Below are 18894 nucleotides of genomic sequence, written 5' to 3'. Positions count from 1 at the left end.
CCCCCTATTTTATCCCCCCCTGTTTTATTCCCCCCTCCCCCTGTTTTATTGCCCCCTCCCCCTCCCCATGTTTTATTGCCCCTCTCCCCCTGTTTTATCCCCCCCCCCCCCTGTTTTATCCTACCCCTCCATTTACCAGAAGTCTGAGGGGGCCGGCCGCGTTATATGCTGGAGCCGCCGGGCGGTCCAGCGGCATTCCTGTTCTGGCTGTCACTGACGCTGAGGACGGGAGGACGGAGGAGCATGTGTCTCTCTCACTCATGCTCCTTTGCGGTTCCCACAATTCCCAGCACAGGATGCTGTGCTGGGAATTGTGGGAACCGCAAAGGAGCATGAGTGAGAGAGACACATGCTCCTCCCGTCCTCAGCGTCAGTGACAGCCAGAACAGGAATGCCGCTGGACCGCCCGGCGGCTCCAGCATATAACGCAGCCGGCCCCCTCAGAGTGTGTGCCACCGGACCGGCCACCCGGTGGCACCCTGATGCCGCGACCCCGGTGGGCCAATCTGGTCCTGCCGCGGGGCCCCCTGATGGCGACCTTGGCGGCGGGCCCCCCTCCCGGCCGGGCCCTCGGACCATGTCCGAAGTGCCCGACCGGTCAGTCCGCCCCTGGTGGTAGGAATATGTTCAGATGGCTTTTATTGTAGCGGTTTTGCCTGGCTGTGACTACACCTGCTATCTTTCACTGGTGGTAGAAGCTGTAGGGCATCATTCACCCCTACCCACAGAGGGGGACTTAAGCTACAGACTGGATGTGTGGGTCATTCATTTTTTTTTAAAATACCTATTTATCAACAAATGGGGTTCCTACTGTCATGTCTTTCCCATTTGTCATCAAAAGGCACCTTACAGTCACCAGAACAACTACAGATTGAGCAGTGTATGCACAATGGACTCCAAATGCTTTCCTATTGGTAAGCATTGGATTGGCTGATATCAAGAATGAGGATCTCAGCCATGTAGACAGGGGCAGCTGCAGCAAAAAACAAAAACAAAAAGTTTAAAAACCTTATTTTTCTACTTTGATGGGGCCAGTAACCCCACTAGTGTTAAAGGGAAACTAAAGACACCCAGAGCACTTCAGCTCATTGTGTGATTAAGAGCTGCCTCTAGTGGCTGTCAGACAACCACTAGAGCGTTCCTGTTGGTTAAGCAACTTTTGGTCACCTGACAAAGTCCTCACGCTCTGCATGAAGGCATCCAGCGTCTGTAATCCTCATAGGAAAGCATTGACTCCATGCTTTCCTATGGGGAGGGCCCAACATGTTCATCACACATACACATTAAAAACTCTCCCCCTCAAGGGAGATATCGGCACTGGAATCGGATTTGTGTTAACCAGGTTTACCCTTGCAATGCAGTTAGGGGATATTCTAGTGTAAGGTTCCTTTGTAAGGAATTAAAGATATTTTGTAGAGTAAGGAATACAGGGTTAATTTAATGGAATATTACACACAATTTTAAAAAAGTTTTTAATACAGACCTAAAATTCATTTTGGTCACCCAAAACTTCCTCCGTTCACTATCAAATGGAACGACCACATTTCCCCACCCCTTACAGAGGGAGAGTGGTACAAATTGTTCTTTAGAACCTTTCATGCACACTAGCATTCCACTGGTAGAAGCCAACTATAAATTACTGGCACATAACACCGGTAGACATAAACCTATATGTACCGACTGAACCAGTGATTTGTTGGCGTTGCAAACAGTGAAGAGGGGACCTCCAACATATCTGGTGGTCGTGTACAAATACAACAGTTCTCGGACGTTGTTTCGATGATCCAGGTGGTCATAGGAATGAAACTAGATCTAGACATACCTTACTTTTCCATAACATTTATTTTATCCTTACAGCAGCTAAACTGGTTCTTACAACTCTATGGAGATCCACTTCACCACCTGCTCCTAGACTCCTGATGAACAAAGAACACTTCCACACATTGGAAGAACTAAGTGGTCTTCGATGGGTAAACACAGATACAAGGCTATCTGGCATCCGTGGACCAAATATGACAACATTCCCAACTAACCATGGATGGGCCTTGATCCATACACAGCAGGTCTCATGCTCACTGGGTATGAACCTACACATGACCTTCCTATGGCCAGTTCAAATGACATATGACTCAGTTACACTAGGCGATCACTATGGTCTTCTGTTAGCTAGTTCTTTTATTAATCATCAATTTTTATATATCCACTACAATAAGGTTTGTTATAATGTACTGATATGGGACAGAGACCCATGTATAAGTATTCTTGTATTTGTATATGCAATTCTTTTTATGTCCATGAATACATGGTATATCAGCGCTGAATGTCACAACTATGCATATTAACAGTGTTAAGTCATCGGTAACAACTGCATTGATGTTTTATGTACATGTGAATATTTGTAGGATTGACTATCAATTCATTTAATAGTCTGACTAATTGAACAATTGCAAATATAAAAAAAAATTTGCAACTCAGAATTAGCATGAAAAAAAATACCCAGTTACGTAGCCATTAGTTTACGCAAAATTGTACCTTTTTGCATTCCAATATGATAATCATGCATTTACCCCTGCCCTTTTGGTTCATACAAATTTTACTTTGAATATTTGCATTTACTATGTTCAGACTAGGGTCTACCTATTGTAGCAAATTCTTTAAATAAACCCTTTAGCATCACTGGAATATTTCCAGGGCTGGGGAGGGGAACCAAACCCTCACAATCTGAATGTGTAAGACTCACTCTCGCACTTCTCATTGTGGTGCAGTCACAGTGCAGAGATCGCCAGTGCTGGTCCTCTCACCCCGTGGCAGTGTCTCAGGATGCTGTACAATGTCGCTTTTATCTGTTCATTTATGGTTCATGTCCTGTCCATCTCTGCACTGGTTATCTGTGTGCTGTGCTCAGCCATTCCCCTCTCCCACCCTCCCAAGCCTTCTGTTCTCCCTCCCATTGCTCCTGCTGTACCTCCGGTCTCCTCCCTCCTGTGTTACAAAGCTTGTTAATCAATGAGGCAAGTCAATGCATTATGTAGTGTGAATCCATGCGTGGTGTGACCCAAAGGCAAATTCTAGATAATCTAGGGGTAGGCAGCCTTCAACACTCCAGATAGGGACTACATCCCCATAATGCTGGCAAAGCATCATGGGATGTGTAGTCCAGGACATCTGCAGTCTTGAATGTTGCCTATGCCTGATCTAGATCACGCAGGGGATTTCTTCTATGCTATAAATTAATTTATAATACAGGTTTTCAATAATGCTAACCGTTTAGTAATCAGTATATTTTTTAAACTGCTTTCATGTTTGACGTAGAGAAGGTATGTCAAGACATAAAACAGTTTCTTTCTAACCATAGAGTGTGCCATAATGGTCAGGTGCAGTATATTTGCATGTACCATACATAACCAAGTCTGATACTAAAAGGTAGGATAAAAAAAAAAAGAAAATTGCACTGCTCCCCCGTCTATTTAAATAGGACCCCTGGAATCTTTGCCAACATCAATGTCTGCCATTTCAGTATTTGATGTCTGTATGAGTCAATGAGGTGTCCCTCTTGGCTATATGCATCTTTAGTGATAAGTGCAGCACACAGCTGACCTGACATTGGACACCTCCGTCAAGGAACCAATAAGCCAACTCTAAAATAGGAAGCTGTCAGACAAGCAAAAAAACAAAAAATAAACCCTGTTCATGTGTACCACAGTTTACCCACTAGTGGCCCAGTGCCTAATGTTCACCATAACTCACTGCCCATGCCTATTAGAGGTAGGTACTCTGTAGGCTGCCGGGTTTCATACAGGGGTGACGGTTTGGCACTTCTGTTCTGGGTGTTTTAGGTCAGTTGACTAGTTGGATGATTTAAGATAGTGCTTATCTGCCATTTTGATTTCTCATTGGGTGACTGTTCTCCTGTATAGGGATTCGGCAACGGTCGATTCCTGCCTTGGGATTGTCATTCTTTAAGACTAATGAGAGCATCTATGGGTCACTGCTTTTGCGCGGAAGTTATCTGCCTAATGTTAGACAATATTTACATGTATATGAAGTCACACATTTAGTTAGAAAATACGTTTTTTTATTTAGCATACAAAAATCCGAGCAGCTACTGAAACTGCTACAATAGTGAATACAACAAATACAGCAAGTCCTACAGACAAGATCCAGGCCCACGATGACCAAGTCTTCTCACCTAGGACAGAAGAGTGAAGTAGTCAGGAATGCCTCCCAAGTAGGAGTAGTAATATCAAAAGTCAGCCACATACTCACCAACATGCAGGTACTGGACACCATTATCTTTTACAATGGTGATTGGTCCAACTGAGATAGGATATGGTCCAGCTGGTGGCACAGATCGTTTCTCTGAAAGGTAGATTGGTAATTAGATATCTAAACTGAAGCTTTGCATGAATTTTTCTGTAGAGTGATTGGTCTACAATGAGTTTTGTCAGTTTAGACTCAGACCAGCTACTGGACCTCTGGATGTAGTGTAGTTAGAGTGGGAGGGATTTCAGGGGGAATAAACCCACAGTGCAACATTGATACCTAGAGCAGATGTACTGAAAGGGGATGATGCTTTCCTATTAAGTTTGGCATTTTATAATTCGAGTAGGTGGCATTTAATTCTAGATGCACAATTTTAATGTTATGCATCCCAGGAACACACAGAAGGTACAAATCCAAACTGCTCAGCAGATTAAGGCACATTCACCTGTCTCCTGGTCTGGCCTCTTTGTGTTTCGGCAGCTCACAGCCTCACGTAATGCTAACTGGCAATGAACATAGATCTACAACAAGAACAGTTGTATTAGGAAAAAACACATTTACATTCTGCATTAATAAAAAGTCAAATTCTATTCACCTGGCTGATGGTTTCTTCCATTTTCACCCAGAACCGTGGGGGAGAGTCTGGTGACAGATTAATGGTGGTGGAATGTATACCCTCTTTGGCACACCTAGAGACAACAGTAAATAGTCACCTCTATGAAAATCTGAATCCCACCATACTTGGAGTTTTATGAAACGTAATGGGAAATAAAGTAAAAAATGTGATGACTGTTGGCCTTTAAAAAGGTTGCCAGCACAATGTGTCTCTTCAGCTGCCAAGTTAATAAATATCAAAAGCTTGCCAGCAGAGTGCTGATTGTACATTAGTCTAGTTCCTTCACGCCCAGAGTACTCCACAATTGCATTCTATAACACAGCTGGCTAGAATAGTTTACAGGCAAGTAGCACCAGCTTGCCAATTGTGTAACTGGTAGACATGTTCACCGATGTGACATTGCTGGTGTGGAAATGCAACTTCCACTTTAAGATGTTTAGTGAATGTGCAGGTCACAGGGACCTCAGACATTTTCACACAGATGCCAGAGACCATGGCACCTACAAGCCCCTGACACCATTGCTACAGACCGCCCGTCAATATCTGAAGGTCACATAATAGATAAGACTAATAGCAGCTCCCACTCTTCTATAAATCTTCGGAGATACAGCTACCAGTGTTCTATCTTCTTAGTGCCAGGCTGACCAGTATTAGCCATAGCCTATGGACAGCCAGATTGTCCCCTGCCTGGAGAAGTACTAGTAACTCAAATAACAGTAAGGATGTTTGAGCAGAACAGCAAACAAAGTGTCTAAGTTATTGCTGGTCATTGCGTTGCGTGTTCAAGTACTCCCAGGTCAATATTTGTGTTGCAACAAGTGTCAGCAATTCACTCTGCCAGGTGGCAAAAAGTCAAGATGAAGGTACATAGACAGGTCAACAAAAAACAAAACATGACTTTGGTATTTTGATATTACAGTCAATTCGCAAGTTTCAATATCTCAAAGGGTAGGCTACACTTCAATGTCATCTTTTAAAAGCTTTGTTTAGAATATAAAAACCTAGAATGATTGCATGCTCATTAGCACTATTTAATTAGTAAGAGTGTCAGCCACATAGGGGAGTCATTTAAAGACATTAATCTAAAGGTAAACTGAAAGAAAACACAGTCACTCCTCATTACCCATTGGCTATCAGGTCCCACTGAGGAAAGCCATCCTTCTGGGGAGTTATTGTCGCCCAACATTCTTGCAGCATGGCTGGAGGAAAGCCAGGTAGTTTCCGGGGCACATCCACCTCAAAATAAAGACCTGCTGCTTGCCGGATGGCTACAGGGAAGTCCTCAGACTGGTAGAAGTTGGTAAAGGTGTCATCTAGAAAATGCAAATAGGACATGGCACTTTGAAAAACTCAGCAGTATAGACAAAGGTAGATCAGTATTATTGTATACTAGATGGTAGTATGCATGGTCATAATCTAGCATTTATGAGGGGTGTTCCAATTCTGCTCACACCTTGGTCCTCCTAGGACTAGTTGAGAGAATGTGAGAAAACATTTTCCCTTCCAGGAATCTACATGACTGAACCAGTGTGCTCACTACAGTTGTACTAGCTGTGACAAGTCATACCATCTCCTTTGCCAAACAGGTCAAGAGTGATGGATCCTCTTGTTACCTACCTGGTTACATAGCTCCTCAAATGACTCACTATAGATTAACCCTTCAGTCTTTGCCTCCCAGCTCAGCACCCCTTTACTGCAGCCCAGGAGCAGCCTAGCAGCCTTTGGTCAGCCAGGGGGCTGCTGAGGTATGGTGCACCTGACTGAGCGCAACCCTGAACTATCCTAGAACGCCAATGTTTATGGCAGAGTTTCTGCAATCTACCAAGTCTTCAGAATGCTCTGTCCCAGAACCATCAAAAAGAGCGATTTTTGGAGGGTTGAAGAAGGGAGGTGTGAGACATTGAACACCAAGAATGAGAGAGCTCCATGTACCCATGGCTTTTAGGTGACCAGGGAAGCTACCAAGCACTCTGGGCAGCAATGGAGGCTAGCTGCATCCCACTGAACTTTGACTTTCATCTAATTCAGGCTAGCTATCCAATCCAGGAGCCCTTTGGACAGAATGGGTGCTCCAGAGAGCTTTCCATGGGTATATGACATGTGGGGGTGCTCTGTGACACGAGTTTTTGGGTGGTTTCTGTATTGTGCTCTGTATCTGGGAGATGGTTACCAGAGTGTGGACTCAATTGTTACAGATAGGCGTCTGGGCAGGCTTAGATTACAATGAAGTGAGACCCCCATGCTGGGGGTCTGGGTATAAATTCTTGTGCTTTGCTCAAAGTTAATTTTCTCCCTTCACCAAGTCTTGGCTACTGGTTGTGAAAGCAGTACATTCTGCAGGAGAGCTTCATTACTATGGAGCTTTTACACTATGGGATGTGACAACTTTGGCAGTAAAAACCCAGTTACTCATAAGTATTCTGCCACAGACATAATTTACTCCTAACACCAGCTTTCAGCTACTTTAATGTCCTTACCTTTTGAAAGTCTCAACACGGCTCCCAATTCGTCATGTTCCCTCTTCTTCAGAGCTTGATGAAAGAATAGTACAAGTTACAGCTCTGAAAGAATACAAGTCTTTCCAGATCATTTAAATTTAGAGAAATCACCTCTGGCTTGGCTGCTTCGATAAACTGACGAGAATCCACCTTTGATTGAACTTTCCTTTGACTTGCCATGCAACTGCTGGATGTCCCGAACAGGATATTTACAACGAAGGGTCAACCTGGAAGACAGAACATTAGATACAAGTTTTTTGACAGCATCATTCAAGTTTAAAGAGGAAGGTGAAGAGACCAAGCAAAAAATATAAAAAAAAAACAAAAAAAACCAAACACAAAACAGACTGCTATTGCTCATAAGACAAAGTTGGACAAGGAAAGTCTCACCTGTAGGTTGAATCCCGGGATATTATGGGTTGATTTTCCAGCAAGACTTCACGATCAAAGGTAACCTCATTTTCATACAAAAGGTAGTTTCCATCAAACTAAAAAATAAGAGCCTATTGTCAAGGACTTGCATGCATGGCTTTAATAAAAAAAAAAAAAAAAAAAAAAAGTCTGGACTATAAACATCACTACAAGCTCTGATAAAAGCCAAAATAGCTGGATTTTATAGGAGAGCTGGATACCCGACACTTGGTCTGCCACGAGAGGGAAGTGATCCTGGTGATACCTTTCTGACTGTCCCACAGTTGTACACCGAGAACGAGAACAGGGCCAAGGTGTCATCTGCCTCTTTGGGAGTGCATGTGGGATCTTTTAAGTGTGTTTTCTGAGGATTAAAGTTGGGTTTGGTGTCCAAGCCAATTACGGTTGCCTTTACTGTGCCATTGGGGAAACAAACTAAAAGTATGGAAAAATTAAACAAAAAACTATGTTACCATGAAAATTGAGACAGTGTCTTTACTCAGATTTCCAACTCCAGTTACCCACGTGGGAAACTATACCATTAACTAGTTAAGAGTTGGTGGCTTCTGCCATACAGATTATATAAAAAAGTGTTTAAAAATAATTTACATTTTAGAGCAGAAGATTGAATGTTTCACCACTTCGGTGTCTCAATAACATGTTTGTAGCTATAGTTCAGAGATCATGTAAAATAAATTTAAGTTTTTATTAGAAAGACATTCTGGTTGTGTTTGTTGATTGAATTTGTAATTATATACGAAAAAGCCAACTCACCAAGCAGCCGATCTGTGGGGAATCGGCAGAAAACGGAATACTTGCTCTTTATCTCCAGGGTCTTGTTGTCCCTCAGAGTCCAGTCCAGACGAGCCACGATACCCCGCAGTGTGATATCCTAGAGGACAGCAGTTAAGAGGTCATTCCAGATTAGTTTAGCCAATGTATTCTCACTTCAGACAAGGCTTGTAATGTAAATAGTGTAGGATACAAAGCTGAGAAAGCTATCTTAGGGCCTCAAACTTTGAACAAGGTACAGAAAATGGGAAAAATTGTGCTTTTTTTAAATTCATATTTTAAATCATCCACTTTAGAGCTGGTAGAGGGGGAGACACATTGCTACTTAAGAACCCAGGAAGTGCAGTATTTCTTGCATAAGTTAGGTTTGTTGACTAGGGTTTGACAGCTTCCCAAATAATGGTTCTAATGAAACTTGTAATTGCTAGTTAAGTGAGTTGATCTAATAACAGGTAGTGGGTCTCCTCTTTGCACTCCCATACCCATTCGGAACAAGACAGCCTATGTGCTTTTACCTACAAAGGATCAGTGACACTTAGAACACTGGATGTGCCAAATTCTCTATTCTGGATGCCATTTTAAATTGTCACAATATTTTAGAGAAGTAATTAAAAAAAAAATTATAGAAATAGAAACAGACAGCTTGCAAAAGATAGCAAGCCCTCTTCCCAAGCTCAGGCTGTCCAGACTTCCCAATGCAGCTCAAAGAAGTCTTTGCAAGGCAGGTGCTCTGGGCTATTGCTGCCTATTTACTTTAGCTCCACTGAGCTAAACAGCTGGTTATCTGACAGCCAGTGGGGTGTAACAAGGTGTTACAGGTAGATACAATTTAAACAGCAGACATACAGCACTTCAAGCTAGATGGCCATGTGTGAAGTGTTTCTTTAAGCAAGCAGATACGGATACCAGAGTACTACACATGAAGGCTGCACAGTATACATCTGGCACATATTCTACTCAATTATCTTCTAAGACAAGCATGTCAAATTTGCTGCCCACAATGGACATTTGCGTCCCACCTGCCCTGGGGCCACTGTTGTGGCTGCGACCAGCCGCAAGACAGGAAAGATTTACCATCTGATTGTCGTCCCTCTCACGGCCAATCGCATGCTCCCGCAGGCCAGCCACTCCCCCTTCCCTCCTGCTCGCAGTGCCAGAGAAGCATGTGGCCTGCTTGAGCAGAGATTAGCAGGACTGGAACTAGAGGAGGGGCAGCTCATCTTAAGGTAGGGGAGAGAGGCTTTGGGGGACCTACCTGTGTAGGGTGCTAACTTGGTGGGAGGGAGGAGAAGTGTGCAGTGTATTAATTTTAGAGAGGGGGCCCTGTATTAATTGGGGAGGGAGGGGCCAGGCAGTGTATTAAATTGGGGAGGAGTGGGGCAGTGTATTCAATTAGAGTGGAGGTAGGAGATGCAGTGTATTAGAATGGGGGAGTGGGAAGTATTAGAATGGGTCTGCATGGAGGCGCTGAACACTCCCCATGGAGATGCTGATGTGCATCTGTGGCAAAAAGCTGTGCGGCCAAATAGCCTCCCAATGGGCAAGCATAGGAATAGCCAAGATTAATTTTGATGATCTCAGCCAAAGTTAAGACCACTCATAGAGCTTCAAGATAATGCAATTTGATTTTTACAGCTTTGCAAGAGCATACATTCACCATTTCAGTCCCATTACCAAACTTAATATGTCCAAGGTAGTTTGACAGAAACATTGGTTATACGCAAATGCACATCTCCTCAAAATAAATTTGCTCTTTTGTTTACTTTGAAACGTGAGCACGTCCAGTGTCTGTAGGCTACTTTTTTATACTGTATTCTAAATAAACCTATGTTTCAAAGAAAACAGACTTTTGCGGCCCACATAAGCCTAAACCTTATTTATTTGGCCTGTGTTAGCCTTTGAGTTTGACATTGTTCCAAGGTGTGCTCATTGCTGAACAGGACGTATTGCTACCAAGTGCTGGGTCCTGTTAAACTGGGTGTGTTAACCGTCCTGGCCGGAACTCAAAAGCCTCATTAAGAATTTTCAGGTTAAATTCATTGGAACTAGTGGTACCCCACAAACACAAACAGCCTATTGTTTGAGATTCAGAACACCCTGCCAAAATAAAGGTCTTCAGGAGGTTGGCCAGACTATCCCATTTTAAGACTAACCAAATTAAGTTTAAGAGGCTTGCAGACTTATCCTGCATCTCATGAGAATGCAAGGTGCACAATGTAGGACATTAAAAAGGTCAAGGGAGCAGAACCTTGAGGAGCTATTCCCCTACCGCATGGATGTTTGGCTGGTTAACTGCAAACAAATTGTTAGCAAGTTTTGGCACCACAGCTGGTATGTCAAGCACTACTTTAAAAGGAACCACAATTGCCAGTCCAAGAGTAAAAACTTCTAGTAGATATACCCAAATGAAATCATGCATTCATTGCAAATGCAAGGCATGTGTTAAGGGCAATAGCTCCACTGAGCTAGCCAAGCCAGGAAGTAACAGGACTGATTGACAATCGGGGTGTAAAAAAAAAAAAAAAGTGACTTAAACTAGCTACATTTCCATGGAAATCTGCACATTGTAAAGAAAGTCTTACATACACAGCATTAAGTGCTTTAGGTTTTTAAGACTATAGACCACCTCATAAACCAGGCCAACTGCAAAAAGAGGGACTTCAAAATGGAAGACTGGTCCTTGTCCATTCATCACATATTTCTCAGATTGCGCCAGATCTCTGGTCAGAGGCAGGTTCCTGATGTAAGGAATCCAATATCGGTCAAGGTTACCGTGGGTCATGTCAAGAATCAGGCGATCAGCACCACAGGAACCATTATAAGTGGGAAGAACTAGAGGAAAGCAAGAGATGTTAAGTATATGGAATTACAACAAGCTAGAGGTGAAGCAAGACAGGTTCACTTACCGACATCTGCCAAGATACACACCACCACCTCGGTGTATGTGAAGTACTTGTCCTTTTCCAAGAGAGTCATAACATAGCTCACATACAGAGTGTAGCGTCTACTAGTGGTTTCACTGATATACTAGGAAGAAAAAAAAGAAAGTAAAATATTAGTCAAGTTATTCAGTGTTAACAGCGGATACAGAGTTGTCACCTACAGTATATAGGTGGTTAGGATATATGTTTAAATGAGCCCGTTTTATGTTGCCTAATCTTCCCTAGATAGATCGTGTAATGGATATATATATTCAGTGCAAGTCTGAAAGATAACTACCCTACCTCCAATACTGCTCATGGTGTTTACCCAAACAGGATAGTCCAATGCCAACATGCTGGTTTTGCTTCCAGCCCAGAATAGAGTGATGACACTCTATAGCAGCATTGGCTGCGAAGTTTCCATAGCAACTACAGAACAATTATGCTTTGAGATTGCTTGGAGATGAGAAGGACTGCCTGGGGAAAGCCTTCTCAGCCCTCGTCAGTGTAGTAGTTACCAACTTGGAGGCCAGCGAACATGGGCTGGACCTTCAGTGTGGGACTAGCACAGACAGGCTTTAAGAGGAAGAAAACCTTTGTAGTCAACTTATTCTGCAGCACTTTAAGTTTACAGTATGCATGACAGCTGCAAGACAAGATGTGAAGACCCTGCTCTTACAACATGAGGAATGGAGGTAGAATATGGTTTGGCATCTTGCCCAGAAACGCTTCCTGGTGAGGTAGTCTGGATGGATGTCATACCTGGTTTAAAGACATGTTATGTTACACTAGATGTTAGAGTACCTGGAGCTGTACCTCCAGTGAGCTAAAAAAAGTGCCAGTTTCACAGAGGGCATGCCAAGACAAAATGTGGGCTACCTGCTGAACCACTAGTGGGTCGTTGAAGGGCACTTGAAGGAAGAAAGCGTTGGTATTGTTGGAGTTTGGCACTTTGAGCACATTAAATCCCCTGTTCTTTGCTGCGATCACAGTAAGTGGCACATTTTTAATAATGAAGGACTTAAGATCCACATCAGGAAAGAAGTTACCGAGAGACACGTTAAAATAGTCGTTTTCTGGGATAGTGTCTAAACAAAAAACAAAGACAAAGACAAAGTTTGAAGCATGGTTTAAGCTTAAAAATCTATTACATCTAGGTTTATAATCTCTACAATCACTCATCCACACCAGATGTAATAAAATCAGCAGCCATCCCGTTGCCCTATATCCCTTTCCTTTGCAGAAGGCCATTACCCACCTGGATCTTAGACTGTTTGCACTAAGCTGCTAACCCACCAGGCTGTCTGGCAATACCCTGTATGCTCTAGGCAGACTTACAATTAATGAAGATTGGGTGTAGTGGTTGAAAGGGAGTGACGATTGGTTTAAACATTGTGTGTCTGGTGAAATCAGCTGGTTGCTCATGCCATTCTTGTTCCAGGAAGAGGTGGATACGGTATGAGCTTCCATAGGTGTCATTCACAATATCGCTCTACAGAGACATCAGTACAGTTTTATTAGATTCGATTTCCACCTTATGCCAGAACCAGACAAGGTATAGGATTGCAGGTAAATCCCTATGTAAGAACTTGCCTCTGTGTAGCCTCCAGGGGCACCAATTGGCACCGTAACATCCACAGTGTTGCCATCACTTCGGAAGGTGTAATTGTTTTGAGCAATTATGTTGGCATCGATCAACTGTCCATTAAGGCCCATGTTCAGATCAGTAGTAGTGTAGAGTGAGGGTTCAAGGACCAGAGGGGAGAGAACAGCTGGGGTCAGCCATGACAGTGATGTTTGGGTCATGACAGGAGGATCTGCATTTGGGAAGGAAATATATCAAAGTTTACCAATTTGCAATTCTGTAATCAGATTTGTTCTAGGAACCCTAAGCAAATTCACCAGTGATAATTGCATTGCTGCTTGGGAACAGCATATGTTAACCACGAGGCACACTTAAGAGGACAGTAGTTAATTACTAGAGAGAGTGAACAAGTTAAAAAAAAGACGTAATGCAAAATTTGTTTAGTTCATATGTAGTGGCATCTTTAGCCAAGCCCAGCAATAGCAGGCAGTGTTAGATGGAGGAGATCATGCTTGGACAGAGTCGAACTACATACAGAACATTTCCAGAATACAGTGAGGGGATGCAGCCATTACATAACTAGTCACAGATGCCGCCTGATGTAGACTCACCATTGGGGCAAGCGAGGGTGGTATTCACCATGAGACGAATCAGAGCCTGGGTATAGTACATAATGCTCAGGATGGTATCGTAGTGGTAGTCGCCTTCCTGTATGGACAGAGCAGAAGAGTTAGTTGTACTCACTTTGTTCATGTGTCCCTGAATCCTAGTGCCAACTCACCGTTAGGATCATGGACTCCAGGCTCTGGTAAGGGGCTCTGAACACCACCCTGGTTGCTGTAGCATTCATTCCATATCCCTTCTTGAAAGCATCCTCCGCAGACACTATGATCTGAGTTTTGTTCACAGTAAACTGCACCTGCCAGCGCTGAGACAATCCACCCTTGACCTGAATTAGGCAAGGAATACAGCACATCAAGAACCAATTGTCTACATGGACACGGCCTACTTTGCAGCTGAAAGCTCATGTATAACAAGACATTAATGCCAGGGGGATGTCATGTCCACCTCTTGTTACTGCATGATTCCCATCTATGCCTCTATAACCATGTGAGCATTTAGTGTGCCTTCATGGGTAGCCAGGTTGTTAACTCTAACTGTAGTAAAATTTAAAAAAAGTGCCCTGGTACTCTTAAACCCAAGCCTGCCTTTGGATAGCGGCAGACAAAAACCCTAGCAGCATTAAGGCTGTTGCAACTTTTGCCATCACTGTACCTCGACTTTTGTAGAGTTTGTTAGTGACCCAACCAGCGTTCTGGAAGAGCCAACCTGTCAGGTAAAAATCTACATACCAATCAGATTTCCATCCATGTTACTGCTACCAATTTCTTTTCCCTCAAGAGTCAAGTTTATGATAGAGGACAATGGACAGAGGTCAATTTTTACCTCAAGTTCGGTTAAGTCTCAAACATTCAGTGCCAAGCTGCATGCCCATTGTCATAGAATGGGCATGATTTTGTTGTGTGCTCAGTTATTTTTTTTTTTAAATGTTGAACTGTGTGAAAGCTATTGCATTCATTATGCAAGAGGTATTGTGTCCAGCAGAAAATTAAGTCATCATGTCTTGAACTAATTATATCCCAGACACCAGGGAGTCGTTTGTGTTTTTCTGGCTAAAGACCCCCGGTGTGTAGGGGGTACAAATCTATGTGTTTCTCTGAAATAAACAGTTCTGTTTTTACCCAATACAACTGATCCAGAATATTAGGAATTTTACTATGTTCCAGAGAGCTATAATCACTACTCCTGTAGCTCATAATCACTGTGTGCTGTAGATGAATTAAGGACAAGTTGAGGAAAGGAAGAGAGTCGAGTAAGGGACACCAAGATACCAGTGACACCCATCGTGAGTACTTTTACCAAGATTGAGACCAGATGCCATACTTTATTGTTAGCCAGTGAAAGTTGTAGTTATCAGTCTTGCCATATCTTACGGCCATTGAGTATGACTCCAAGTTCACAGCACTACTTGTTAGATAGCCTTACACAATTTCTCACAGCGCAGATCGGCAAGAACTTTAATAACTCATGAATTGCACAACCTTACCAAAGGCCAGAATTGCTGAGGTTCAATCTTTAGCCAATTCCTGTCCAGAGGAACAATTCTTATCACAGAGACCTAGGGGAGGAACACAAGTATTAGCCTAGGCCGACCTCATTTACTTGGGGGTCAAATAACTAGAGTGCCCATCTCTACAGAACAGTAGTTTCCAGGTTGTCCAATACAGGTCCACTACCCACAAGAGATGTTCTCCTCCCCAAGTTCATCTTATGTCCCTGTGGTTACCTCCATGAAAGTCTCTTCACAGATTATCTCTCTCATGTTCCAAGGGTCAAGGAGCTGGCAGGATTTTGATATCAGATAAGTTGTGTCCCCATTACTACGGCTCGCCCTGAACTGTACTGCAATGTCAAACTGTTTGTCGTTCTACAAAAAGAAACATGGCGATTTAACAGGAGTACAGACACTGATACATTACTATACTACGTTGAGTCATACACTAAATTAATGGGAAACGCATAAAATAAAATCCAGATTAGGAAGCCTTCCCGAAATGACGGACTGTTTTAGTCCAAAATGAGCTGCATTGCCGGTGAATTCACAATGCAGTATAAAGAGTACCCTGTTCAATACAAACAAAAAAATAAAACAAGTCATACATACCAAGTTATTAACCCAGCACCCAAGGAAGGAGATCCTGACTTCCACATTCCCATAAACATCACGACTTTTAGTATACCCACACTGCGATGAAAGGTCATCATCTAGCACAACTGGGTAGCTAGTCTCATCTGAAAAGGGAGAACAAAGCTTTTAAAAAAAAAAAAAAAAAAGTGTATCATGCATCAAAGCAACTTCATTAAAAACAAAAATAGGCTTAATTTATTATATCTGTACAAGTTAGTCTTTATATGGATATATGCAATGGATAGTGTTACACCAAAACCAGGTCTTTCAGACACCTGTCTGCTAGGGGTACCTACTTTGCATAAAAGTAGGTGTTTTTTTACCTTTTATTTCATTTATTTTAAACTGTTCGGTTAGTCCTACTCACTGAATGTTTCCAGCTGCCATTTTGGTCCCAAGAAGTCCTTTTGCACCCAGATCCAGAAGCTACGACTGTAACATTCAGTCTTATAAACCCCTGCACAAGAAAGTAGTCTTGGTCAGAACACGTGACTAAGACCTTCTGAGTATTCCGGTAACCCAGCGTCGGACAGACTTACCAACTGGAAAAGATGCACTGTTGATGCATGGTAGACTCACGCAGAGCAAGGCAAATCTGAAAAGGAAGAGAATGTATTTAATATGTTGTAGGCCCAATACAATCCTTCAAGCCAAGACATGCCGCGCTACCTTTCTGCGCATATTTAAGGAAGGTTCAAATTAAAAATGCAGCGGTTTCCACTCTACCTAGAGAATCACATTGAGTAGTCCCTGTTACAAAGTCTTTCAGTGAGTCACGGCTATAAAACTCTTGCATGTTAAGCAGGCTTTACAGCCATATTGGAGAGTGCTGTATCAAAATGGTTTGTCAAGGTGCTTGAATTTTACATTCCTAGTTAAGCTTAACGGCATGCTCCTGTAATTGCCCCAGATAAGTGCTGGCACCATGCAGCATTGTTACTCATGTAACTAATATCCAGATACACTCATCCAGACCTCCAAGATCATCCAGACCTGATAGAGGAAGGACACAAGGTGCCCAACGGAGACCGATCGTCCTGGTAAGGAAGGTTACCGAGACAATGTGGCCACCAGCAAAGTGAAAACTCCTGTACCCTATCCCACACGGTGCATGTAGCAAGTTATGGAGTGCCACCAGAATATTTAGTCTCCAAAATAACCGTGCCTTTAAAAGGAATCCTTAATATGTTCACCTGTACTCAAGCAGGGATTCCAGTAAAGCAGCATAGGAATGCGTGCCAAGTGGCTGGCACCACAGTATAGGCGCAAGTTCCTGTTCTGGTCTCTAATGACACAGCTCAGTTTTAAAGTGTTGCTTCAATCAGGACTACTTCAGTGTTTTGAAGTGGTCATGGTGAAAGGACCATTTACATCAGGGGTACCCAAAATGTAGAGCCAAGAAGTCTTAAAACTACAGCTCCCATGATGCTTCGTCATAAAGACATTCTAGATGCATGCAAGGCATCATGGGAGTTGTAGTTCAAGAATTGTGGATCTACCTATTGGGCACCCCGGATGTACATGCAGTGTTTTGTATGAACACCTGCAGTAGGATTCGTTGGCCAACTCAGAATGAGTTCTGTGCCCAAAGGGTCATTCATTGGCTACTTAATCTGCTGATGCACTAAGGTAATTAATGAACGCCAAGATCAGCATCCAACTTCTGCAGACGCCATGTGTCACTCAGCCGCCAGTCATTGTAGCTTGGAGCAAAGACCCAGGTCTTGTATAGACATTTCTAACCTTCGTGGAGAATGGCGCCAGGGTACTCCTTGTACCATATCCACTACTATAAGGAAAGTAGTGAGTGGCAAGGACTCTAAATCAAATGTTGGTGTCCCTTTTCATAACCCACCACAAAAAAAAATATATATATAAAAAAAAAAAGGAGAAGTCCTTGCCAATAAATGGAGGTGGTTGTTCAGCTAAAGTGAAGTGACATTTTGACATGCAGGGGTCTCAAGTCATGCGAGAAAAACATTGATCTTTCAATTAATATCTGAATAGACCACCTGAATTTATTGGACATTTATTCTTTTAGGGTGATAATATCCACTAAAGCCGGTTGTAGTTGTATGAGGCTTGGAGTAGCACTTTTGTGAAGAGAGGAAAATGGTTTTTATATGCAGTTTGGAAATTCATATTTTGAGAGTAGTTTTAATTGGCATTTATTTTCTGGGTACACACCTGGATACAGAGTGCTGTGCAAATCTACGGTCAGCCAGTGATATGGCACAACAAGACTATTTATGGACGTCTGGAGGAGTTATTGCACAGATTAGGTCAATTTCTAGAGAGTTACAAAGCTGTAACGCCGGTCTCGTTTGTACTCCTGCACAGTGTCACAGGATACATTACTATGAAGGGTTAGGACATGCTGGTCAAGGCCATTTAAGGCTGGTTGGGGGGAGAGGGCATCCATGCCAGGCTGTACTGAATTCACATTACCCATAGATACATGAAACCAAAACACCCACGTTACACCAGGAGGCCATCAAACTACACACACTAGAGAAGGAATTAAGTTGCAGTATTGGGGAGAAAAAAAAAATTAAAATGGGGCCTTCAAAATTCCCCATTTAGTGAATGAGCACCCAAGTCTAAACACAGATAACAGGGTTAGTAACAGTTGTATTAATTGTGCAGAATTCAAAGTGAAGTGCAAGATTGAAACTTTAAATACATGAAAATGCACACTTTAGTGAATATAATTAAATGCAGAGGAATTAAAAGAACACTATATACATAAAATATATATATATATATATATATATATATATATATATATATATACACACAGATGATTGTATCACACAGGCCTTACCCAACAAAGAAAAGCCATTGCATGGTCCCAGGGAAGGGAAGACAATAAATAAAATCTCCCCCAAAATAACAAATAACCAAAGAAAACCTTTCTCATCCTGACTGCCTGAGCTCCATTTATATGTAACCCAGGTCTGAGCAGTCATTCTGACCTCAATTACTCAATTAAAGGCAGTCTGTAATGTCTGGACTCATGGAATACTGGGATTCATTATTTATTGCAGGTAGAAAAGTGT

The 18894-nt window shown here is 42.6% G+C and overlaps 2 protein-coding genes across 2 annotated transcripts in view; both read right to left on the bottom strand.

The window, feature by feature from the left end:
- LOC134603593 (uncharacterized) overlaps positions 1-2926 on the bottom strand; it is a 30636-nt gene extending 27710 nt beyond the window's left edge. The window contains exon 1 of the mRNA XM_063449710.1: positions 2741-2926. Within this exon, the coding sequence (XP_063305780.1) occupies positions 2741-2755 (15 nt within the window). The 5' untranslated portion in view covers positions 2756-2926. The remainder of the gene's footprint in view (positions 1-2740) is intronic.
- A 1153-nt stretch (positions 2927-4079) lies between these two features.
- Positions 4080-18732, bottom strand: LOC134603591 (uncharacterized). The gene is made up of 23 exons (XM_063449706.1): positions 18660-18732; positions 16375-16430; positions 16203-16292; positions 15812-15939; positions 15434-15574; positions 15194-15265; positions 13868-14035; positions 13698-13794; positions 13095-13318; positions 12840-12993; positions 12381-12589; positions 11487-11607; positions 11207-11412; positions 8563-8680; positions 8054-8223; positions 7768-7865; positions 7489-7604; positions 7357-7410; positions 6003-6192; positions 4859-4952; positions 4709-4784; positions 4267-4359; positions 4080-4189 (listed from the first exon to the last, which is right to left on the bottom strand). Exons 1-23 carry the CDS (start codon positions 18680-18682, stop codon positions 4080-4082), a joined length of 2808 nt encoding a protein of 935 aa, XP_063305776.1. The 5' UTR covers positions 18683-18732.
- Positions 18733-18894: the final 162 nt, after the last annotated feature.

The sequence above is a fragment of the Pelobates fuscus genome, chromosome 3, assembly GCF_036172605.1.
Source record: "Pelobates fuscus isolate aPelFus1 chromosome 3, aPelFus1.pri, whole genome shotgun sequence".
Classification (NCBI taxonomy): domain Eukaryota; kingdom Metazoa; phylum Chordata; class Amphibia; order Anura; family Pelobatidae; genus Pelobates; species Pelobates fuscus.
The sequence above is the reverse complement of the archived record's forward strand: the minus strand, read 5'-3'. Positions and strand labels throughout refer to the sequence as shown.